The following is a 16,269-nucleotide window of genomic DNA, read 5'->3' as shown; positions in this document are numbered from 1 at the left end:
TATGTGGATACGCACTTTCAATTTTCTTTGGTATATATTCATAGAAGTGGGATTGCTGGGTCATATGGTATTTCTATGTTTAATCAATTGAGTACCTGACAGACTGTTTTCCAAAGTGACAGTACCATTTTACATTCCCACCAGCAAGTTACGGCTGTTCCAATTTTTCCATATCCTCACCAACACTTGTTATCATCTGACTTTTTGATTCTGAGTTAGTTTTACAGCTTCCTGTGAATCTGTAATAATTTCCAAGTTAAAAAAAAAATGACTTGGTATATCTTGTTACAGGATAAATAATCATAGCTACAAGTCATAGTAATTTTGTTCCTTCATTTGCTAAAGCAACGATTTTCCCCTCATTTTTGTATCTTACTGTATTTCCCAGAACTTCCAAAATAATGTTAGAGGGTAATGAGATGGTGGGCACATTTATTCTGATTTCAACTCTTACAGCTTTCTTTCCTTTTTTTTTTTTTTTTTTTTTTTTTTTAAACAGAGTCTTGCTCTATTGCCCAGGTGGGAGTGCAGTGGTGCAATTTTGGCTAACTGCAACCTCTGCCTCCCAGGTTCAAACAATTCTCCTGCCTCAGCTACCCAAGTACCTGAGATTACAGGTGTGCACCACCACATCTGGCTAACTTTTGTATTTTTAGTAGAGACGGGTTTTCACCATGTTGGCCAGGCTGGTCTTGAACTCCTGACCTCAAGTGATCTGCCTCCCCTGGCCTCCCAAAGTGCTGGGATTACAGGCATGAGCCACCACGCCCAGCCTCTTATAGATTTCTCTCTAGCGTCTCTATTAAGTATGATACTAATGAGAGGTTTGATACCGATGAACCTCTATCATGGTGAGCAAGTACACTTATATTCCAGCATTTTAAAGAATTTTCAATAAGATGTTGAGTTTTATCACACATCTTAGTGGCTTTATATAAAACAGTCATATGATATCATCTTATTTAAAGTCTTGATCTGATTCAGGTTCATTAATTCTTAATATTGACTAGTTCCTGCATTTTTTAGCTATACCACTTTCAAAATAAGGCAAACTATGGTCACATAAATTATATTAAAAACAATTATAAAATAAAATGTCATACTAATGGGCCCACTGAGCAAAACACTGAAGTGAGCAATATGCTATTAACATTGTAGAAAGCAACAAAAATAAAATAAAAATTTGAATATTTAATATGTATATACAAGTTGCAAGTGCCTGGGCAGGCATGGTGGCTCACGCCTGTAATCCCAGCACTTTGGGATTACAGGAGAATAACCTGATGTCGGGAGTTCAAGACCAGCGTGACCAACATGGAGAAACCCTATCTCTACTAAAAATACAGAATGAGCTGGGCATGGTGGTGCATGCCTGTAACCCTAGCTACTCGGGAGGCTAAGGCAGGAGAATTGTTTGAATATAGGAGGCGGAGGTTGTGGTGAGCCGAGATTGCGCCACTGCACTCCAGCCTGGGTGACACACCATCTCAAAAAAAAAAAAAAGTTGCAAGTGCTGCCTATTTTCTTAATCCTTTCTTCTCTTCAAAGAGATGCAATTTTTAAAAAAATATAGAGAAAGAAGGGAAATACAGAGAGAGAGGAGAGGGAAGGAAAGAGTAAGGAAGGAAGGGAAAAAAGGTCTCTCATGTTCTTGTTGTGCCTTAAGTAATTTTGTAAACGGAGATTTGGTTTGATCAAATCTGCAAGACCCCGCTATAACGAGAAGATCTTTGCTCGCTCTCAAATTATCCTAAGTGACCATGCACCGATTTTTCTTAGGTTCTAAATTGTCGCTGGAGAACAAACTGATTTTTTCTACAATTTGGTGTTCAACTTCTCTTCCTAATTACAGATTTCTTTATGTTCTTTATTATCCTAAATTTACTAACCTACATGCAAGCACATCGCTGAAACTGACTGTGTGTGAAGCCTGATGGTATTAATGGAAGAGACGATATGAATGTAAGAGATGAATTTAATACTGGGAGGACTACAGGGAAACTCAAGAAAATAAATGGAAATTGAAGCCATTAGCAGTGGACATGATGAAAATTTGTTTAATCTTTGTCCCTGCAAGGCATTGGAGCTCATTTACTACTGGATGCCCTTCACAATAATGAATGAAAAGCACAATTTCTAAAATGAGCAGATCTCCCCATGTGTTCAGGGCACAGATGGGAAGCTAGAACGGTGGAAGCAGGTGACTGCCTCTCAAATGGGGTCACTCCAGCTAAGGCAGTACAGCTAGAGGCTGGGAACACCATCTGTGAATCAGGGAGACCTGAACTCAAGTCCTGGCTTCTTCAGTTACTAGCCTTATGGCCCCAACTGAATCACTGGATCTAGCTGGGCCTCTGTGTTCTCACTTATACAAAGAAGATAGTAAGGCTGGGTGCTGTGGCTCACACCTGTAATCCTAGCACTTTGGGAGGCCAAGGTGGGCGGAGTGCCTGAGCTCAGGAGCTTAAGACTAGCCTGGGCAATATGATGAAACCCTGTCTCTACCAAAATACAAAAAATTAGCTGGGTGTGGCAGCATGCACCTGTAGTCCCAGCTACTTGAGAGGCTGAGGCAGGAGAATTGCTTGAACCCAGGAGGCAGAGGTTTCAGTGAGCCAAGATCGCGCCACTGCACTCCGGTCTGGGCGACAGAGTGAGACTCCGTCTCCAAAAACAAAAAGAAGATACTAATAGTAGTTTTGCCCTTGGGTTGTTGATAGGTTTGAATGAGATAAGCTTGATGGATGGCTGTTTACTAAACATTATTGCTGTTATTATTAATATTGATAAGTGGAGTCATTGTTACCTAGATGGCATCAGTGCCATTCAAATATTCAATGATACTTTAAAACTGCCACTAAACGTAAAAGATTCAACCTCTCAATTATTTTTCTTAAAAACAAGGTGACTGACATACACTTTCTTCATTGCAAAGGCCACAGCGATTCTGGGTGTAAAACTGAGAGCTAGTTTGGTTGATGTATTAATAACTAATCAGCATGCAGCATATGGCTTTCTGACACACAACTTCTTGCTATCTCCTCTCTCCAAATGAGGCAGCTTGCTCCAATGAGGAGTGGAGTCAAGAAAAACATCTTAGAGGACAATGTAACTTCTTCTTTTGTAGTTCTCTTTGGCTGTGGGGAGAGACACCTTCCTAGTCTGGTCAGTTTTGTCCTTCCAACGTCAGTCCCTGGATGCAGCCGCAACACGGCTGGTTTGCTCCCATTTGCTGAAAGCAACACAAGAAGACTCACTAGAAGTTAGAGCTTTCTCCAGGGCCCCAGGTGACAGGCCAAAGGGGCCAAAGCAAAACAAGTAGAAATATGTGAAACCTAATAGTTAGACAACTAAAGAGAGTATCATTTCCCTGAGGTTAGGAAAAGCAAAGGGGTAACAAAGATAACCAGAAGAGTTGTCGGTCAAGTGAAGATGACAGCCATCAAGGGCCAACCTGGGCTTGCTCACAGGTGCAATTTCAAAGACACGCCTCTTATCCTCTAGTAGGAAAACAGAAAATTCCCATGAAAACAGACCTGAGGGCCGTAAAATCCCAAGTTCTGTCTTAAAGTATACAAACGAAGCATCGTATTTACTACATGAATTCGATTTGGTCTGCAGTGGTGAAGAGCCTTCACTTAGTCCACAGGACTCTTGATGGTCATAAATGAAACATTGTCAGGAGAAGGAATAAGAAGGAAAAGTGAACTCACTCCTTCAGGGACTTTATAGCCCTGACAGTGATCTGAGCAAAGCCCAGCTGCCCAGGGGCTCCTGGACAGCAGGGCTCACTCACCAGCCCACAGGTCATACCCCTCATGGCTGTGGTGCAGCTAAACGCAGGTCAGCACTAGCCAGATGATCCACCTGCAAATGCTAGCAGGGTGAGCAGGACAAACCAGACTTAACAGCAAATGCTTGAACCAAAGAAAAAAGAAATGGTCAAGGTGAACGCCCTCCCCATTCTGCCCAACTCACCTTCACCAGGAAGAAGGACACGCCATATGTGCGGAGGGACCGTGCGAGTTTGACGTACTTGACCTTGGCTTCTATCTCACTCATCTCTCCGCAGTTCTTATGCTCCTGCAAAAGTGACAGTAGCCGGGAGCAGTTATTGCATCTCTGCCAGCAGAGAGAGGTAGTTATTGTACGTGGTGGACACAGTGGCTAGGAATGATCATTAAGTGATGTTTGTGTCTGAGACCCCTCCATAACACAGGCAACTGCTGACCAAGGATCAGAGCACACAGGAAGTTCTAACATAGGGATTTCAAACCAGAGTTTGAGCCCAAGTAGCCCAAGTAGCCACATTACTTCACAACTAAATGCGACAATTCATGCACACATGCAGTATGGTGGGAACAGGGTCCATAACCGCAATCACATTTTCAAAGGACTCCACGTCCCAAATGGTTGAGGGCCAAGACTTTAAATGATACCAAGAAAAATGTTCTTCTCAGGAGAGGTGTCATTCTAACATCCATCCAAAAGGTATTGGCTGGGTGTGGTGGCTCATGTCTATAATGCCAACACTTGGGGATCAAGGTGGGTGGATCATTTGAGATTAGGAGTTTGAGGCCAGCCTGGCCAACATGGTGAAACCCCATCTCCACTGAAAATACAAAAATTAGCCGGGTGGTGTGGCACATGCCTGTAATCCCAGCTACTTGGTAGGCTGAGGCACGAAAATCACTTGAACGGGGGCGGGGTAGGGGGTAGGGGATGGGGGGAGGGGTGGGGGGTGGGGGGTAGGGTACAGAGGTTGCAGTGAGCTGAGATCACCCCATTGCACTCCGTCTTGGCTCTGCTTCAAAAAAAAAAGTATAATTTTCTAAAGAATAGGGTAAATACATGTCTGTACACGATAGTACTCAGAAACAATACTGGAGAAAAGTATGTTTTATATGCATGAAATTTGTATTTTAATTTATATTTACATTTCAGGATCAAAGACGACTTTGGTATCTTGGATTCCTTAGAGTGTTGCACGCCAAAGTTTGTGTTAGGGCTTTTCTTACTGGTTGTGTAGACTGGACAAGTCTCTGATTTTTAGAATAATCCTGGATTTTTAAAAGGCGCTAATTTCCAAATTCCAGTTTCTAAAAACAAATCTCAGAACAAAGAGGCTACTTGTAGATCCTTCCTCAGTGCATGTTAACGGTCTATCACCTTGTTTCAATGTTACCAAGATAATGCCTTTGAAATTAAATGTATGCACATTTTTCTCAGAAGGGCTAGGTAACCTTTAGCAAGAAAATATGGATTAAGATAATAAATCTGCCCAAAGTAGAACTGTCAGCTTCTTTACTCTTGAGTCAGTAATCATTTATTATATAAGAGTACAGGCACGAGGTATAAAACTATTATGCGCAGAGGCCCCCTCATACTAATAAATGAGGATGGGGAGTGAGGAGAATAATAAAGTTCTGTACATTTCCAATACCTGAAAGATCCTCTTTTCAGCTCCTCTCTGCTTGATATATTCTTTGGGCAGGAATTCCTTCAGACTAAGAGAGAGACATTGAAAAAGGAAAGGCATTTATCATGTTCTATGATGAGAAGCAAAGCAAAGACATTTAATAAAACTCACAGTTAACTCACTAAGTCTCCCAGTATTTTACGGAGTAATTAATAACAGACTGCTATATCCTACGATGCACTTGAATAAGGACACGGACATAAAACTAGTATGATAGAAAAGGTCAAACTAACATATTTAAAGAAGAAAGAATTTCCAGGATCTATTGTAAAGTGGAAAAAAAAAAAAAAAAAAAAAAAAAGAGCACAAGAGTATATAGTATGCTGCCTTTTGTAAGAAACGAAGGAGATACTTATTTTGAAAACATTATTTTCTATTGTCTACATATTTAAAAAAAATACAAAGATAAACCTAGTTCTAATAAAAATGGTTCTCCGTGGAAGAGGGGAAAAACAAGGAACAAGGATGGAAACTAAACTTCTTCTGTATTTCTTATATTATAGTTTTCACTTTAGAACCACATGAAATTGCAAAAAAAAAAAAAAAAAAAAAGCAACATCTAAAAATCTAAAGCAAACTAAAACCGTCTATCAAGTTGACAGCATAACTACAGGGAGAATAATTATGTCAAGTAACTTTGCAAAACAGTCTTTTGACTGTATATCCCTCGTAGGATATTACGGACAAAATAAACCATAGTAGATTTGTTAGTAAAAATATTAGTATTTCAAATTAACATCTACTTTCCCTCCTGTCTATACATAAACACACACAATAAAATTAGGATATTACACTATATATAAGTAGGATGTTATATATAATTAGGATAAAGAAAATGAGTAATTATGGTTGTTGTTAGGAACCAAGTTTTTCAGCATAAAATAGATAAAAATAAACAAAATGCAAAAAGACTTGGCTAAACATTCTGCATTTTTTATTTGAACTGGAAATACTGGCCTGAGTACCTGATTCATTTTTCTTTTCCTGAAAAACATTTTCTAGCTACGTCCCCTTTAAAGGCCAGGAGCAAGAACAACCTGATAGCACCCTGTGCCCCCACCACCCCTGCTGGTGCCTAGGCCAGGTGGTCTTCTAAATACCATTTCCACTAAAAGGAATCAAGTCTCAGATAAATCACTGACTCTTGGTCTGAGGCAGGAAATGTATAAAATGTTCCTGGGACTTCTTGTGGCTTGAATCAAGGAAGTTACCAAGATAATACTGGAGCCAGTATCAATGAATTCCCATTAGCCAAAAATTGGATGATTTAAAACTGTATATTGAAAAAGAGAGAACAAAGTAATAAACCCATCCATCCAACCTCGACAGTTATCAACTCATGGCCAATCATGACTCATCTATTTCCCCATCCCACTGACCTCCCCTGGATTATTCCGATGCAAATCCCAGACATCATATAATTAATACCATGTGATGGGACAATTTAAGCATCAGAAAAAGGATGATTGCAGTAAGTTAAAGCACAGATATTTAATATCTACAAAGATTTTTTTAAAAAATCATGGTCACCTTAAGAGATTGCTATGGTCCCAACTCATACTGAAAATTATAAATGAGGGGAAAGAAACAAGTATTTATTCTGATGTTTCTAAATGTTCATGAGGGCAAGAATCACAGCTAATAAATGTAGAAAAAATAAAAGAAGTCCAAAATCATCATTATACAACTCTTACTGAAATAACTGATAGATCAAAGCAAATTCAATGACTGTAAGACAAAAAAATAACAAGTTGATCAGGAACTTTTTAACAGATTGATCGCTCTGATAACATCTAAACCCAATGATCAATTTTAATATTAATCAAAGTAGGATAACCAGATAATATATGCCTTCCAACTGATACAAAAGGAAGTATACAGCACCACCTAGGAAGTATTCTTGGCAATAAAGAATAAGTAAATACATAATTAAAACTGAATTTAATTGAATCCCTAAATCTAAATAACGGTTTACAAAAAGAATAGGGGAACATGTTCAATGATACCATCAGGATACAATTAGCCAAACCCAAACACAAGAAATTCTATGAAAATAACTTAGCTTCTTCAAAAATAAATAGTTTGGTAGTAATGGTGAAAAGGAGGGCATAATAATAAACTAAAAGAGATATAAGAAATATATTTACCTACAAAGCTCTAGTAACAAAGACAGTGCAGTAATGATGTAAGAACAGATACACAGGTCAATAGAACAGAATTGAGAGTCCAGAAATTAACCCTCACCTTTATAGTCAACTGATTTTCAACAAGGGTTCCAAGACAATTCAGTGGGGAAAGAATACATTTTTAAACAACTGGTGCTGGGACAACAGGATGTTCACATGCAAAAGACAGAAATTGAACCCCATACCTCATACTATACACTAGAATTAACTCAAAATCTATGATAGACCTACATGTAATAGCTAAATCTATAAAACTCTCAGAAGCAGATACAGGAGTAAATCTTTATGACCTTGATTTAGGCAAAGAGTTTTTAGATATAATACCAAAAGCACATGTAGTAAGAGAAAAAAAAAAGGACTATTTCGAAATTATAAACTTTTAAATTGCAAATACCACCATCAAGAAAGTGAAAATACAATCCATAGAATGGGGGAAAATATTTGCAAATTATTTATGAGGAAATTGCAATATATTGCAATATATGCAGAATATATAAAAAACCTTTAACTGATAATGAAAAGACAAACACTCAATTAAAAACGGGCAGAGGACATGAACAGACATTTCTCCAAAGAAGAGATACAAATGGCCAATAGGCACATGAAAGTATGTTCAACATTATTAGCCACTAGGAAAATGTAAAAAAAACCACAATGCGATACCAATACATACCCACTAGGAGGACTACAATAAAAAAGATGTACAACAGCAAGTGTTGGCAAAGGCATAGAGAAACTGGAACCCTCATACACTGCTGGCGGGAATATAAAACGGTACAGCTGCTGTAAAAAAAAAGTTTGATAGTTCCTTAAAATATTATGCAGCAATTCTACTCCTTGATATATGCCCAGAAAAAAATGAGAACACTTCCACACAAAAACTTGCACACAAATGTTCACAGCAGCATTATTGAGAGCCAAAAGATGAAAATAACTCAAAAGTCCATCAACTAATGGATAAAATGTGGTTTCTCCATACAATGGAAAATCATTTCTATCTAAAGGAAGTACCGACATATGCTACAACATGGAAACACTATGCTAAGGGGAAGAAGCCACTCACGAAGGAAAAGTTGTATGATTTCACTAATAAGAAAAAAAGAGAGATTCCAAGTTTGTCAGCAGGAGGGATCTAAGAAATATCTAATCTGCAGCAGTTTAGACATTAAAATTATCATTAAGCAACTTCATGGACAAAAATGAACGATTCAGAGAGAGCTGGAAGGCACCATCGCCACCAAAGAGGAAGCTGAATTTCAGAGAGGTAAAGACAGCTGAAGGCACAGGACTTTTGAGTAAGTAGCAGAGAGCCTCTGACCTCCCAGAACAAGAGTGGGTCCACCTGAACACACAGCTGCTTCAGGCTTTCTCAGGGGCCCATTTAAAATAAGGAAGTGGTATCATGAGAGAACCACTGCTGCCAGCCTCTAGGTAGTGGCTCCTACATCAGCAACAGAGACGCGGTTAAGGGTAGCAAAAGCGCCCAAAAAGGGCTCCATGTCAAGCCCTCTCAGAGCAATTTGTCTCAGAGCAATTTGTCACTAGAAGAATACCAGATGGTGGTGTCCAGGGGACCAGCAGGGTATAATATGCTGACCATCTATGGCAAGAAAGTCCTGTACTGCAGCAAGCTCCCTTCTTTTAAACTCCGCCAAACCAGCCCATCTGAATCTGCCTCCTATGCAGTCTTCAGGAGTTACTGAAAACAACATCAGAAGGTGCACTAGAGGTGTGACCCCTGAGGTTTCAAGAATTGGTTTGTGGGGAATTTAAAAACCATTTTAAGATATGAATGGTGTGTGCATGTGTGTGGCGTGTATTTTCCCCAGTAAATCAGCCATGTGCGCCACTTCAGCACAAAGCAGGAGGGAGCAGGCAGGGTGTCATCAAGGCCTGCCAGCCAGCAGCGCGGTAGTTCCAGCTCAGTTGTTGTTTTGATTACCAAACCTGAGTCTGGAAGGCTCCTAACATCTGGGACATGTATACAAGTGCAATCTGTCAGCCTTGTCGGAGAAAAAATGGGTCACACTGTCAAACCTGATTGGAAATATTCCTAACTAAGCAAGTTCTGGCCAAGCAAAATCCCTCCCACTGTCTCCTTAAATGTTCTCACCTTAAAAGGGCAGCCATCTACAAACTGTGCATTGAGAACTCACTTCTCTGCCAAACTCTACTGCCAGTCTTTTAAGCATGGCCCTTTCTGAATGCAGTCATAATAACAGTAAAGTCAGTACACTAATCTCTAGAAGACTCTCTAAGATCCATGAGAGGTTGAACGTTTGCAGCCAACAGACTCCTCTCTCACAAACCCCGACTTCTGCTCTGGTCAAGTCCACTGTATTTGTTCTCCAGTTTGTTGCAGCTGCCTGGATAGCACATGATAATGTGACATACTGACATAGCCCATGAGCTGCTGAAATAGTACAAAAATTGAGCTACTGCATTCTTCCTAAAGGTAATAGTCATAAAATGTATTAAATGACATATAGATGAGACAACTGTTAAATACTGAAAAGGAAAAATATCATGGAAATCTATTCTGTCCTCAGATTGCTTCATGGTTGTCTTTAAATTCCCTCAAAGATTATGCATTATGCATGGTTCATGCAAGACACTGTAGAAATCCAATCAGGAGATTCACACAAGAAAAAACCTTAGCCCTACATCAAAACACTAGCCACACATGTATAAGTTCACAGTTAGAATAATGGATTTCAAGCAGTAGATGTCACCTGTTATGATTCTACATTTTAAATGACTTTTTGGATTATCCAACTAATAGTCCAAACCAGATGGAGAGAGAGTGTTTCTGCAATTAAAACAGCTGCCATGTACTGAAGGCTAAACCCTGTTTCAGGTGCTTTACAAGCACTAGCAGATTAACTGAGTACTGACAAAAGCCGTGGGAAGCCAAGACCCCATTCTACACACAGACTCTGAGGCTCAGTGATGCTAAGTTGCCCAGGGCCACAGCCCACACGCTGTCTCATCCGTGGGCTCTGGGGACCATACTCTGGGCCACCACAGACCCTGACCCTCCAAGTTACCCTTTAGTCAAACAACATCCCACGTGATCAGTATTTCAGACTCTGTGGAATAAGATAATAATCAGATTATGATAATGAAGACCAGGTGGTAGCCATTGAGTTTTATAGAAATGCCCAGAAGCCGGTGGAATCAGGGAAGAGGAATTTAACACATTTAGGGGAGCAGGATCTGAATTCAAATACAGATGTCACCAAAACCTCATTTTCTGCTTTTTGAAGGATGAGATGCAATTTTGTTATTTTATTGTACATACTTAAACTATACAATGTGATATTTTCATATAATATACATAGTGAGAGAATGTCTACAGTCAAGCAAATTAACATATCCATCATCTTACAGTTTTTATGTGTGGGGTAAACGTACCTAAAATTTACTCTTTGTAAATTTCCAGTATACAATACTATCAACTATAGCCCTCATGCTGTATATAAGGAACATCAGGCCTCTAGACTTATTTATCCTATGTAACTGAGCCTCTGTACCCTTTGACCACTATCTCCCCATTTCCGCACCCTCAGTAACCACTTTCCTCCTCTCTGTTTCTATGTATTTGAGTTCTTATGTTTTAAGGTTCCACATATGAGTGAGACCACACAGTATTTTCATTTCTGTGTGGCTTATTTCACTCAGAGGACATAATAATGTCCTTTAGGTCCATCCATGTTGTCACAAATGGCAGCATCTCCATTGTTAAGGCTAAATATTATTCCATTGTGTGTACATAATCAAACCTCATTTTCTTACGTAAAATTTAAGCTGCCTCTACAAGTAATTACAAAAGAGAAGCTTCAAAGATGTTTCCTAGTCTGGCCGTAAGTTACAAGTACACAGGGAGGCAGCTATGATTTGGGGAAACGTAAACTGCCTCTTATCTGTCCCAGGGCTGCCATCAAGTCACTGCATGACCACAGGGAAGTCACTGTTTCTCTAAGTTGGTTTTTATCACTTGAAAAGCAGAGGTTTCCAACCTATGAGTGTTATCGCTCGTGCGAATTGAAAACAAGGGATGTCGCCTCATTTGTGAGAGCTGAGGGAATCCATATGAACATACAAACAAAGCAGCGGAGTGTCCACTCAGCACAGGGTGGAGGAACAGAGGGGAGGGATGGTGGAGGTACGATAAGGACAGCATCACCCAAAGGATGCTGGAACACCCAGGATGCTGACTCCAACCTTGATGTTGAATCACCAAATGATTAACAACAACATGTCAAATCTGGTATCACATAAGGTTCTCAGAGTGTGGCCCCAGGAGCAGCAGCATCAGCAGCACCTGGGAATGTGACAGAAATGCCAGTGTTCAGGCTTCACCCCACACCTGCTGGATAAGAGGCTCTGGGGGTGAGGCCCGGCATCTTTAAATAAGCCCTTTAGATAATTCTGATCAGATGAAGTTGGAGAACCACTGACACAGTGGGCTGAAAGCTCAAATTACAGATTCAGACACACTTGGATTTGAATCCAGACTCAAAGGTCAAAATGTCTGCAACTGCGAGTAGCAGTTAAGTTCTGGTTAAGTAAGGTGATAACACAGGCGGAGGGAAGCACTGACTGAGCTGGGAAACGCTCAGAATGGCAAGAAAAAGTGGAAAGGGAAAACAGCTTGTTAGTCAGTTTGTGCTGCTGCAAAAGAATACCACAGATTTGGTAATGACCGGTTTTTTAATTATATTTAATTATACTTAATTCTATAATTTATAATTCAATTATAAAGAACAGAAAATTTATTTCTGCACAGTTCTGGAGGCTGGAAAGTCCACGGTCAAGGCACTGTCAGGTTCAGCTGTCTGGTACGGGTGGCATCCTCTGGGGAGGGGAGAAAGGCTGTGTCCTCACAAGGCAAAGGAGCAGAAGAGCAAGCTGGCTGAATGCTGCGTGAAGCCTCTTTTTTATGGGCCTTAATCCCATTCATGAGGGAAAGGTCCTCATGACCTAATCATGTCTTGAGGCCCCACCTCTTAGCGCTATCACTTTGGCAACACCCAAATTTTGGAAAGAACACATTCAAACCACAGCAGCATGGCAGAAACATAGGAAATGGGTTTGAAGTCCTATCTTGGTCACACAGCAGTTCTGTCATCCTGAACCAATCCAAATGTCCTTTAATATAAGGACACGCCACTGCCCAGGAACTCAGAGACAGCGCAGGGCTGGATACCTTCAGCGGTTCCTGGTTTGAAAGTTCTGGAGTTTCAAAGTAGTTAGGGAGATAGGCACCAACCTCAGAAGACAGCTAGGAGGAAACAATACAGACACTACTGAACGTTCGCTACCTCCGAAACTGAGAGGATAGGAGAGCTCCGGGCTGTCAGAAACACAAGACAGAAGTTCACAGGGAGGAAGTACGCAAGTGGCTTTTTACTGCATTTTACTTTTAATTTAGTGGGAGGATGGTGGTGAAGAATATAATGTAAGATAGCTGATGAAAACAGAGGTTGAAATGCCAGATTTCTGGTTAGTTTGAAAACCGAGAATCAAGGGCCAAATTATTCTGACAAAAGCACACAGATGACCAACTCCAAAGGAGGAATATGTGTTTGAACAGAGGCCAAGTGAAAAACTGGTTTAAGACCTCCTACTGGGTCAAAAGCTTTGCTTGTTGACAGTAGAATTATCTTGAGTTTGTGGGGGAAAATTTCCAAGTCCACTGTGAATTCTTTCTCAACAAAGATTCATGTCCTGGGTCGCTTTGTTTTCTCAGTAAAATACTTCCGAGGAATTCCCAAACAGGAAGAGGGGGCTGTGGGAGTCAAGGATGAGAGAGGTTTCCTAAGCCTGTGACCTTCCTGCCCACTCTCAGCCCTTGGACCATTTCTTCCCGTAACATGCAGTCATGGAACCTTTCTGTCTGGCCTCCAGTGCCTATTACTTTTGCCTTTGCCACGTGTTAAATATCCAACTTTGGTGAATATAAGCTTTCATCATCACTTCAAGCCCAGATACTGCAACCATCTTTAAAAAAAAAAAAAAAAAGTTCAGTGAGCTGGGTGTGCTGTTTCAAGCCTGTAATCCCAGTACTTTGGGAGGCTGAAGAGGGTGGATCGCTTGAACCCAGGAGTTCGAGACCAGCTTGGACATCAAACTGGGACCCCATACAAAAGTTAGCCAGGCGTGGTGGTGCATTCTTGAAATCCCAGCTACTTGAGAGGCTGAGGTGAGGGGACTGCTTGCACCAGAGAGGTGGAGGCTGAGATGGCGCCACTGCACTCCAGCCTGGATGACAGAGTGAGACTTTGTCTCCAAAAAAAAAAAAAAAATAGTTGAGTGTGAAACATTTCAAATTATAGAAAAATATATGCTTTATAACTTATATACCTACCACCAAGGAGAAATACATGTTGGCATGTTGCCATATCTGCTTTATGACTGCTACTTCTCTTGTTACTAAAGTAGAGATTACAGAATTAGTGGAAGTCCCATATCCTTTCTTTATTAGGTAGCCATTTATTTTATTTATTTATTTTTTTGAGCGGAGTTTCCCTCTTGTTGCCCAGGCTGGGTGCAACGATGTAATCTTGGCTCACTGCAACCTCCACCTCCCAGGTTCAAGTGATTCTCGTGCCTCAGCCTCCCAAGTAGCTGGGATTACAGGTATGCACCACCACACCTGGCTAATTTTGTATTTGTAGTAGAGACGGGGTTTCTCCATGTTGGTCAGGATGGTCTTGAACTCCCCACCTCAGGTGATCCACCCACCTCAGCCTCCCAAAGTGCTGGGATTGCAGGCGTGGGCCACTGTGCTTGGCCACCACTTTTTTGAAGTTAGTTTCCACAGATATTTTAATATCTTCCTATAACTCCTTGTGTCTATAAACAATAATACATCCGGTTTCTCTTTGTGTATATATTTTTAAATAAAAAGATTCATATTCTGAAATACCTTGTTTCCTCTATAAAGAACCTTGGTGTCTTCACACATTTAAATGTATGTCCATCTGAGAGATATGAAATGCTCTATACCTTTTGATTTTGCATTTTCTGAATCACTTATTAAGTTAAACATCTTTTCATGTCTTTATCAGCCAACTACAGTTCCTTCTCTTTAAAGTACCTACTGATATCCTGGATGATCTTTTTCTCAGATTTTTTTTCTTTTTTAATATCTTCTGGATATTAATCTGATCCTGGAGTATGCATTGCAGATATGTAAATTTCTTTTTCCAGTTTGGAGCTTTACTCTTGATGATGTCTTTCCCTAATAAGATATTTTAATTTTAATAAAGGTAGATTTATCAATCTTTTGAATTACTGTATCACCTTATGACACTAATATAGTGTTTTAATTACTTTATCTTTATAAAAAATTGTGGTAGTTGTATGAGTCCTTCATATATCTTCAATTAGCCTTTACCATTCTTGAGCCTTGACTAGTTCATATTAATTTTAGCAGCTTTATTGAGATGTCCATTTTAAGGATAAGTTTTCTCATTATTATGTAAGTGACTGGAATTGAACTGAGTCTATAAGTTTGGGTAGAAGTACTTTACCTGATATCAAGTCTTCCTACCCATTAACATAGCAATAGCATAGCATTTACTCAGACTGCCTTTTATGCTCTTCAAAAAGCTTTTATCATTTTATTGGTGAGATCTTGGAGATCACTGGACAGCTGTCTTCCTAGGTAAATTATACTCTTTGTAACTACTATAAAAGGTAATTCCCTTTTATCAATTATATTTCCTCTTTGTCGATTTGTATGGGAATACTATTTGCTATTACACATTTTTTTTTTTTCCCCCTAAAGACCTCACTTAAAAGTCTTGTTAATTCCAGCAAGGTTCTCTGTAGACTGACTATCTATGTAGATAATCCTATCACCTGCAACTAATGACAGTTTTGTTTATCTAATCCTGATATGGTTTAGTTCTTTTTCTTTCCTTATTGCACTCACTAGGATATTTAGTATCATGTTGATAAGAAGCATTGATAGCAGGCATCCTTCTGGACATTAAAAGGAATTAATATTAAACTATTAATTATCATACTTGTTTAGACCAAGAAGGTTTTCATGAATTTCTGGCATGCCATGAAGTTTTTCTTTTTGTCATCAAGATTATTTCATTTTATCAAATTCTTTTTCTCCAGCAATTAAGACAATCATATAGTGTTTTTTCAAAAAAATCTAACATGGTAAACTATATAAACACGTTTTCTACTGTTAAGATGTGTCTCTTGGTATTCCATTCTAAAATGTCAAGTTCTCTCTCAGTCCCTAAAATACACAAACTCCCTATTCCCTTTTTCTGCCTTTTTATCTTGGCATTCAGCATCATTAGTGTATTATATATTTTACTTACTTATTAGTTCTCATCTGCCTTTCTGCACTAGAATTTAAGTTCCATGAGGGCAGAAATGCTTGACTGTGTTTTTCACTGCTGTATCTCCAGTAGCCTAGTGTCTACCACGTAGAAGGCACTCAACAAATTATTTGTTAAATAAATGAATTTTGCCTCCTTTAAAGAAACACTATTTAGTTCTAACTTGCACTTACGCATGAACATATGTCATGCTGGACTTAATACTTGATTAACTTTTTTGAGCAAGACATCTATA

The 16,269-nt window shown here is 39.5% G+C and overlaps 1 protein-coding gene across 7 annotated transcripts in view; it reads right to left on the bottom strand.

The window, feature by feature from the left end:
- Positions 1 to 16,269, bottom strand: part of TLN2 (talin 2) — a 456,511-nt gene that overhangs the window by 165,174 nt on the left and 275,068 nt on the right. For all 7 annotated transcript variants that reach the window (XM_050797236.1, XM_050797240.1, XM_050797238.1 and 4 more), the window contains 2 exons: positions 5,444 to 5,507; positions 3,979 to 4,083 (listed from right to left, as the gene is read on the bottom strand). In XM_050797236.1, coding sequence (XP_050653193.1) covers positions 3,979 to 4,083; positions 5,444 to 5,507 — 169 coding nt within the window. The remainder of the gene's footprint in view (positions 1 to 3,978; positions 4,084 to 5,443; positions 5,508 to 16,269) is intronic.

This window comes from Macaca thibetana, chromosome 7 (genome assembly GCF_024542745.1).
Source record: "Macaca thibetana thibetana isolate TM-01 chromosome 7, ASM2454274v1, whole genome shotgun sequence".
NCBI lineage: Eukaryota > Metazoa > Chordata > Mammalia > Primates > Cercopithecidae > Macaca > Macaca thibetana.
Note: the sequence above shows the minus strand (reverse complement) of the source record. Positions and strands in the feature narration are given on the sequence as shown.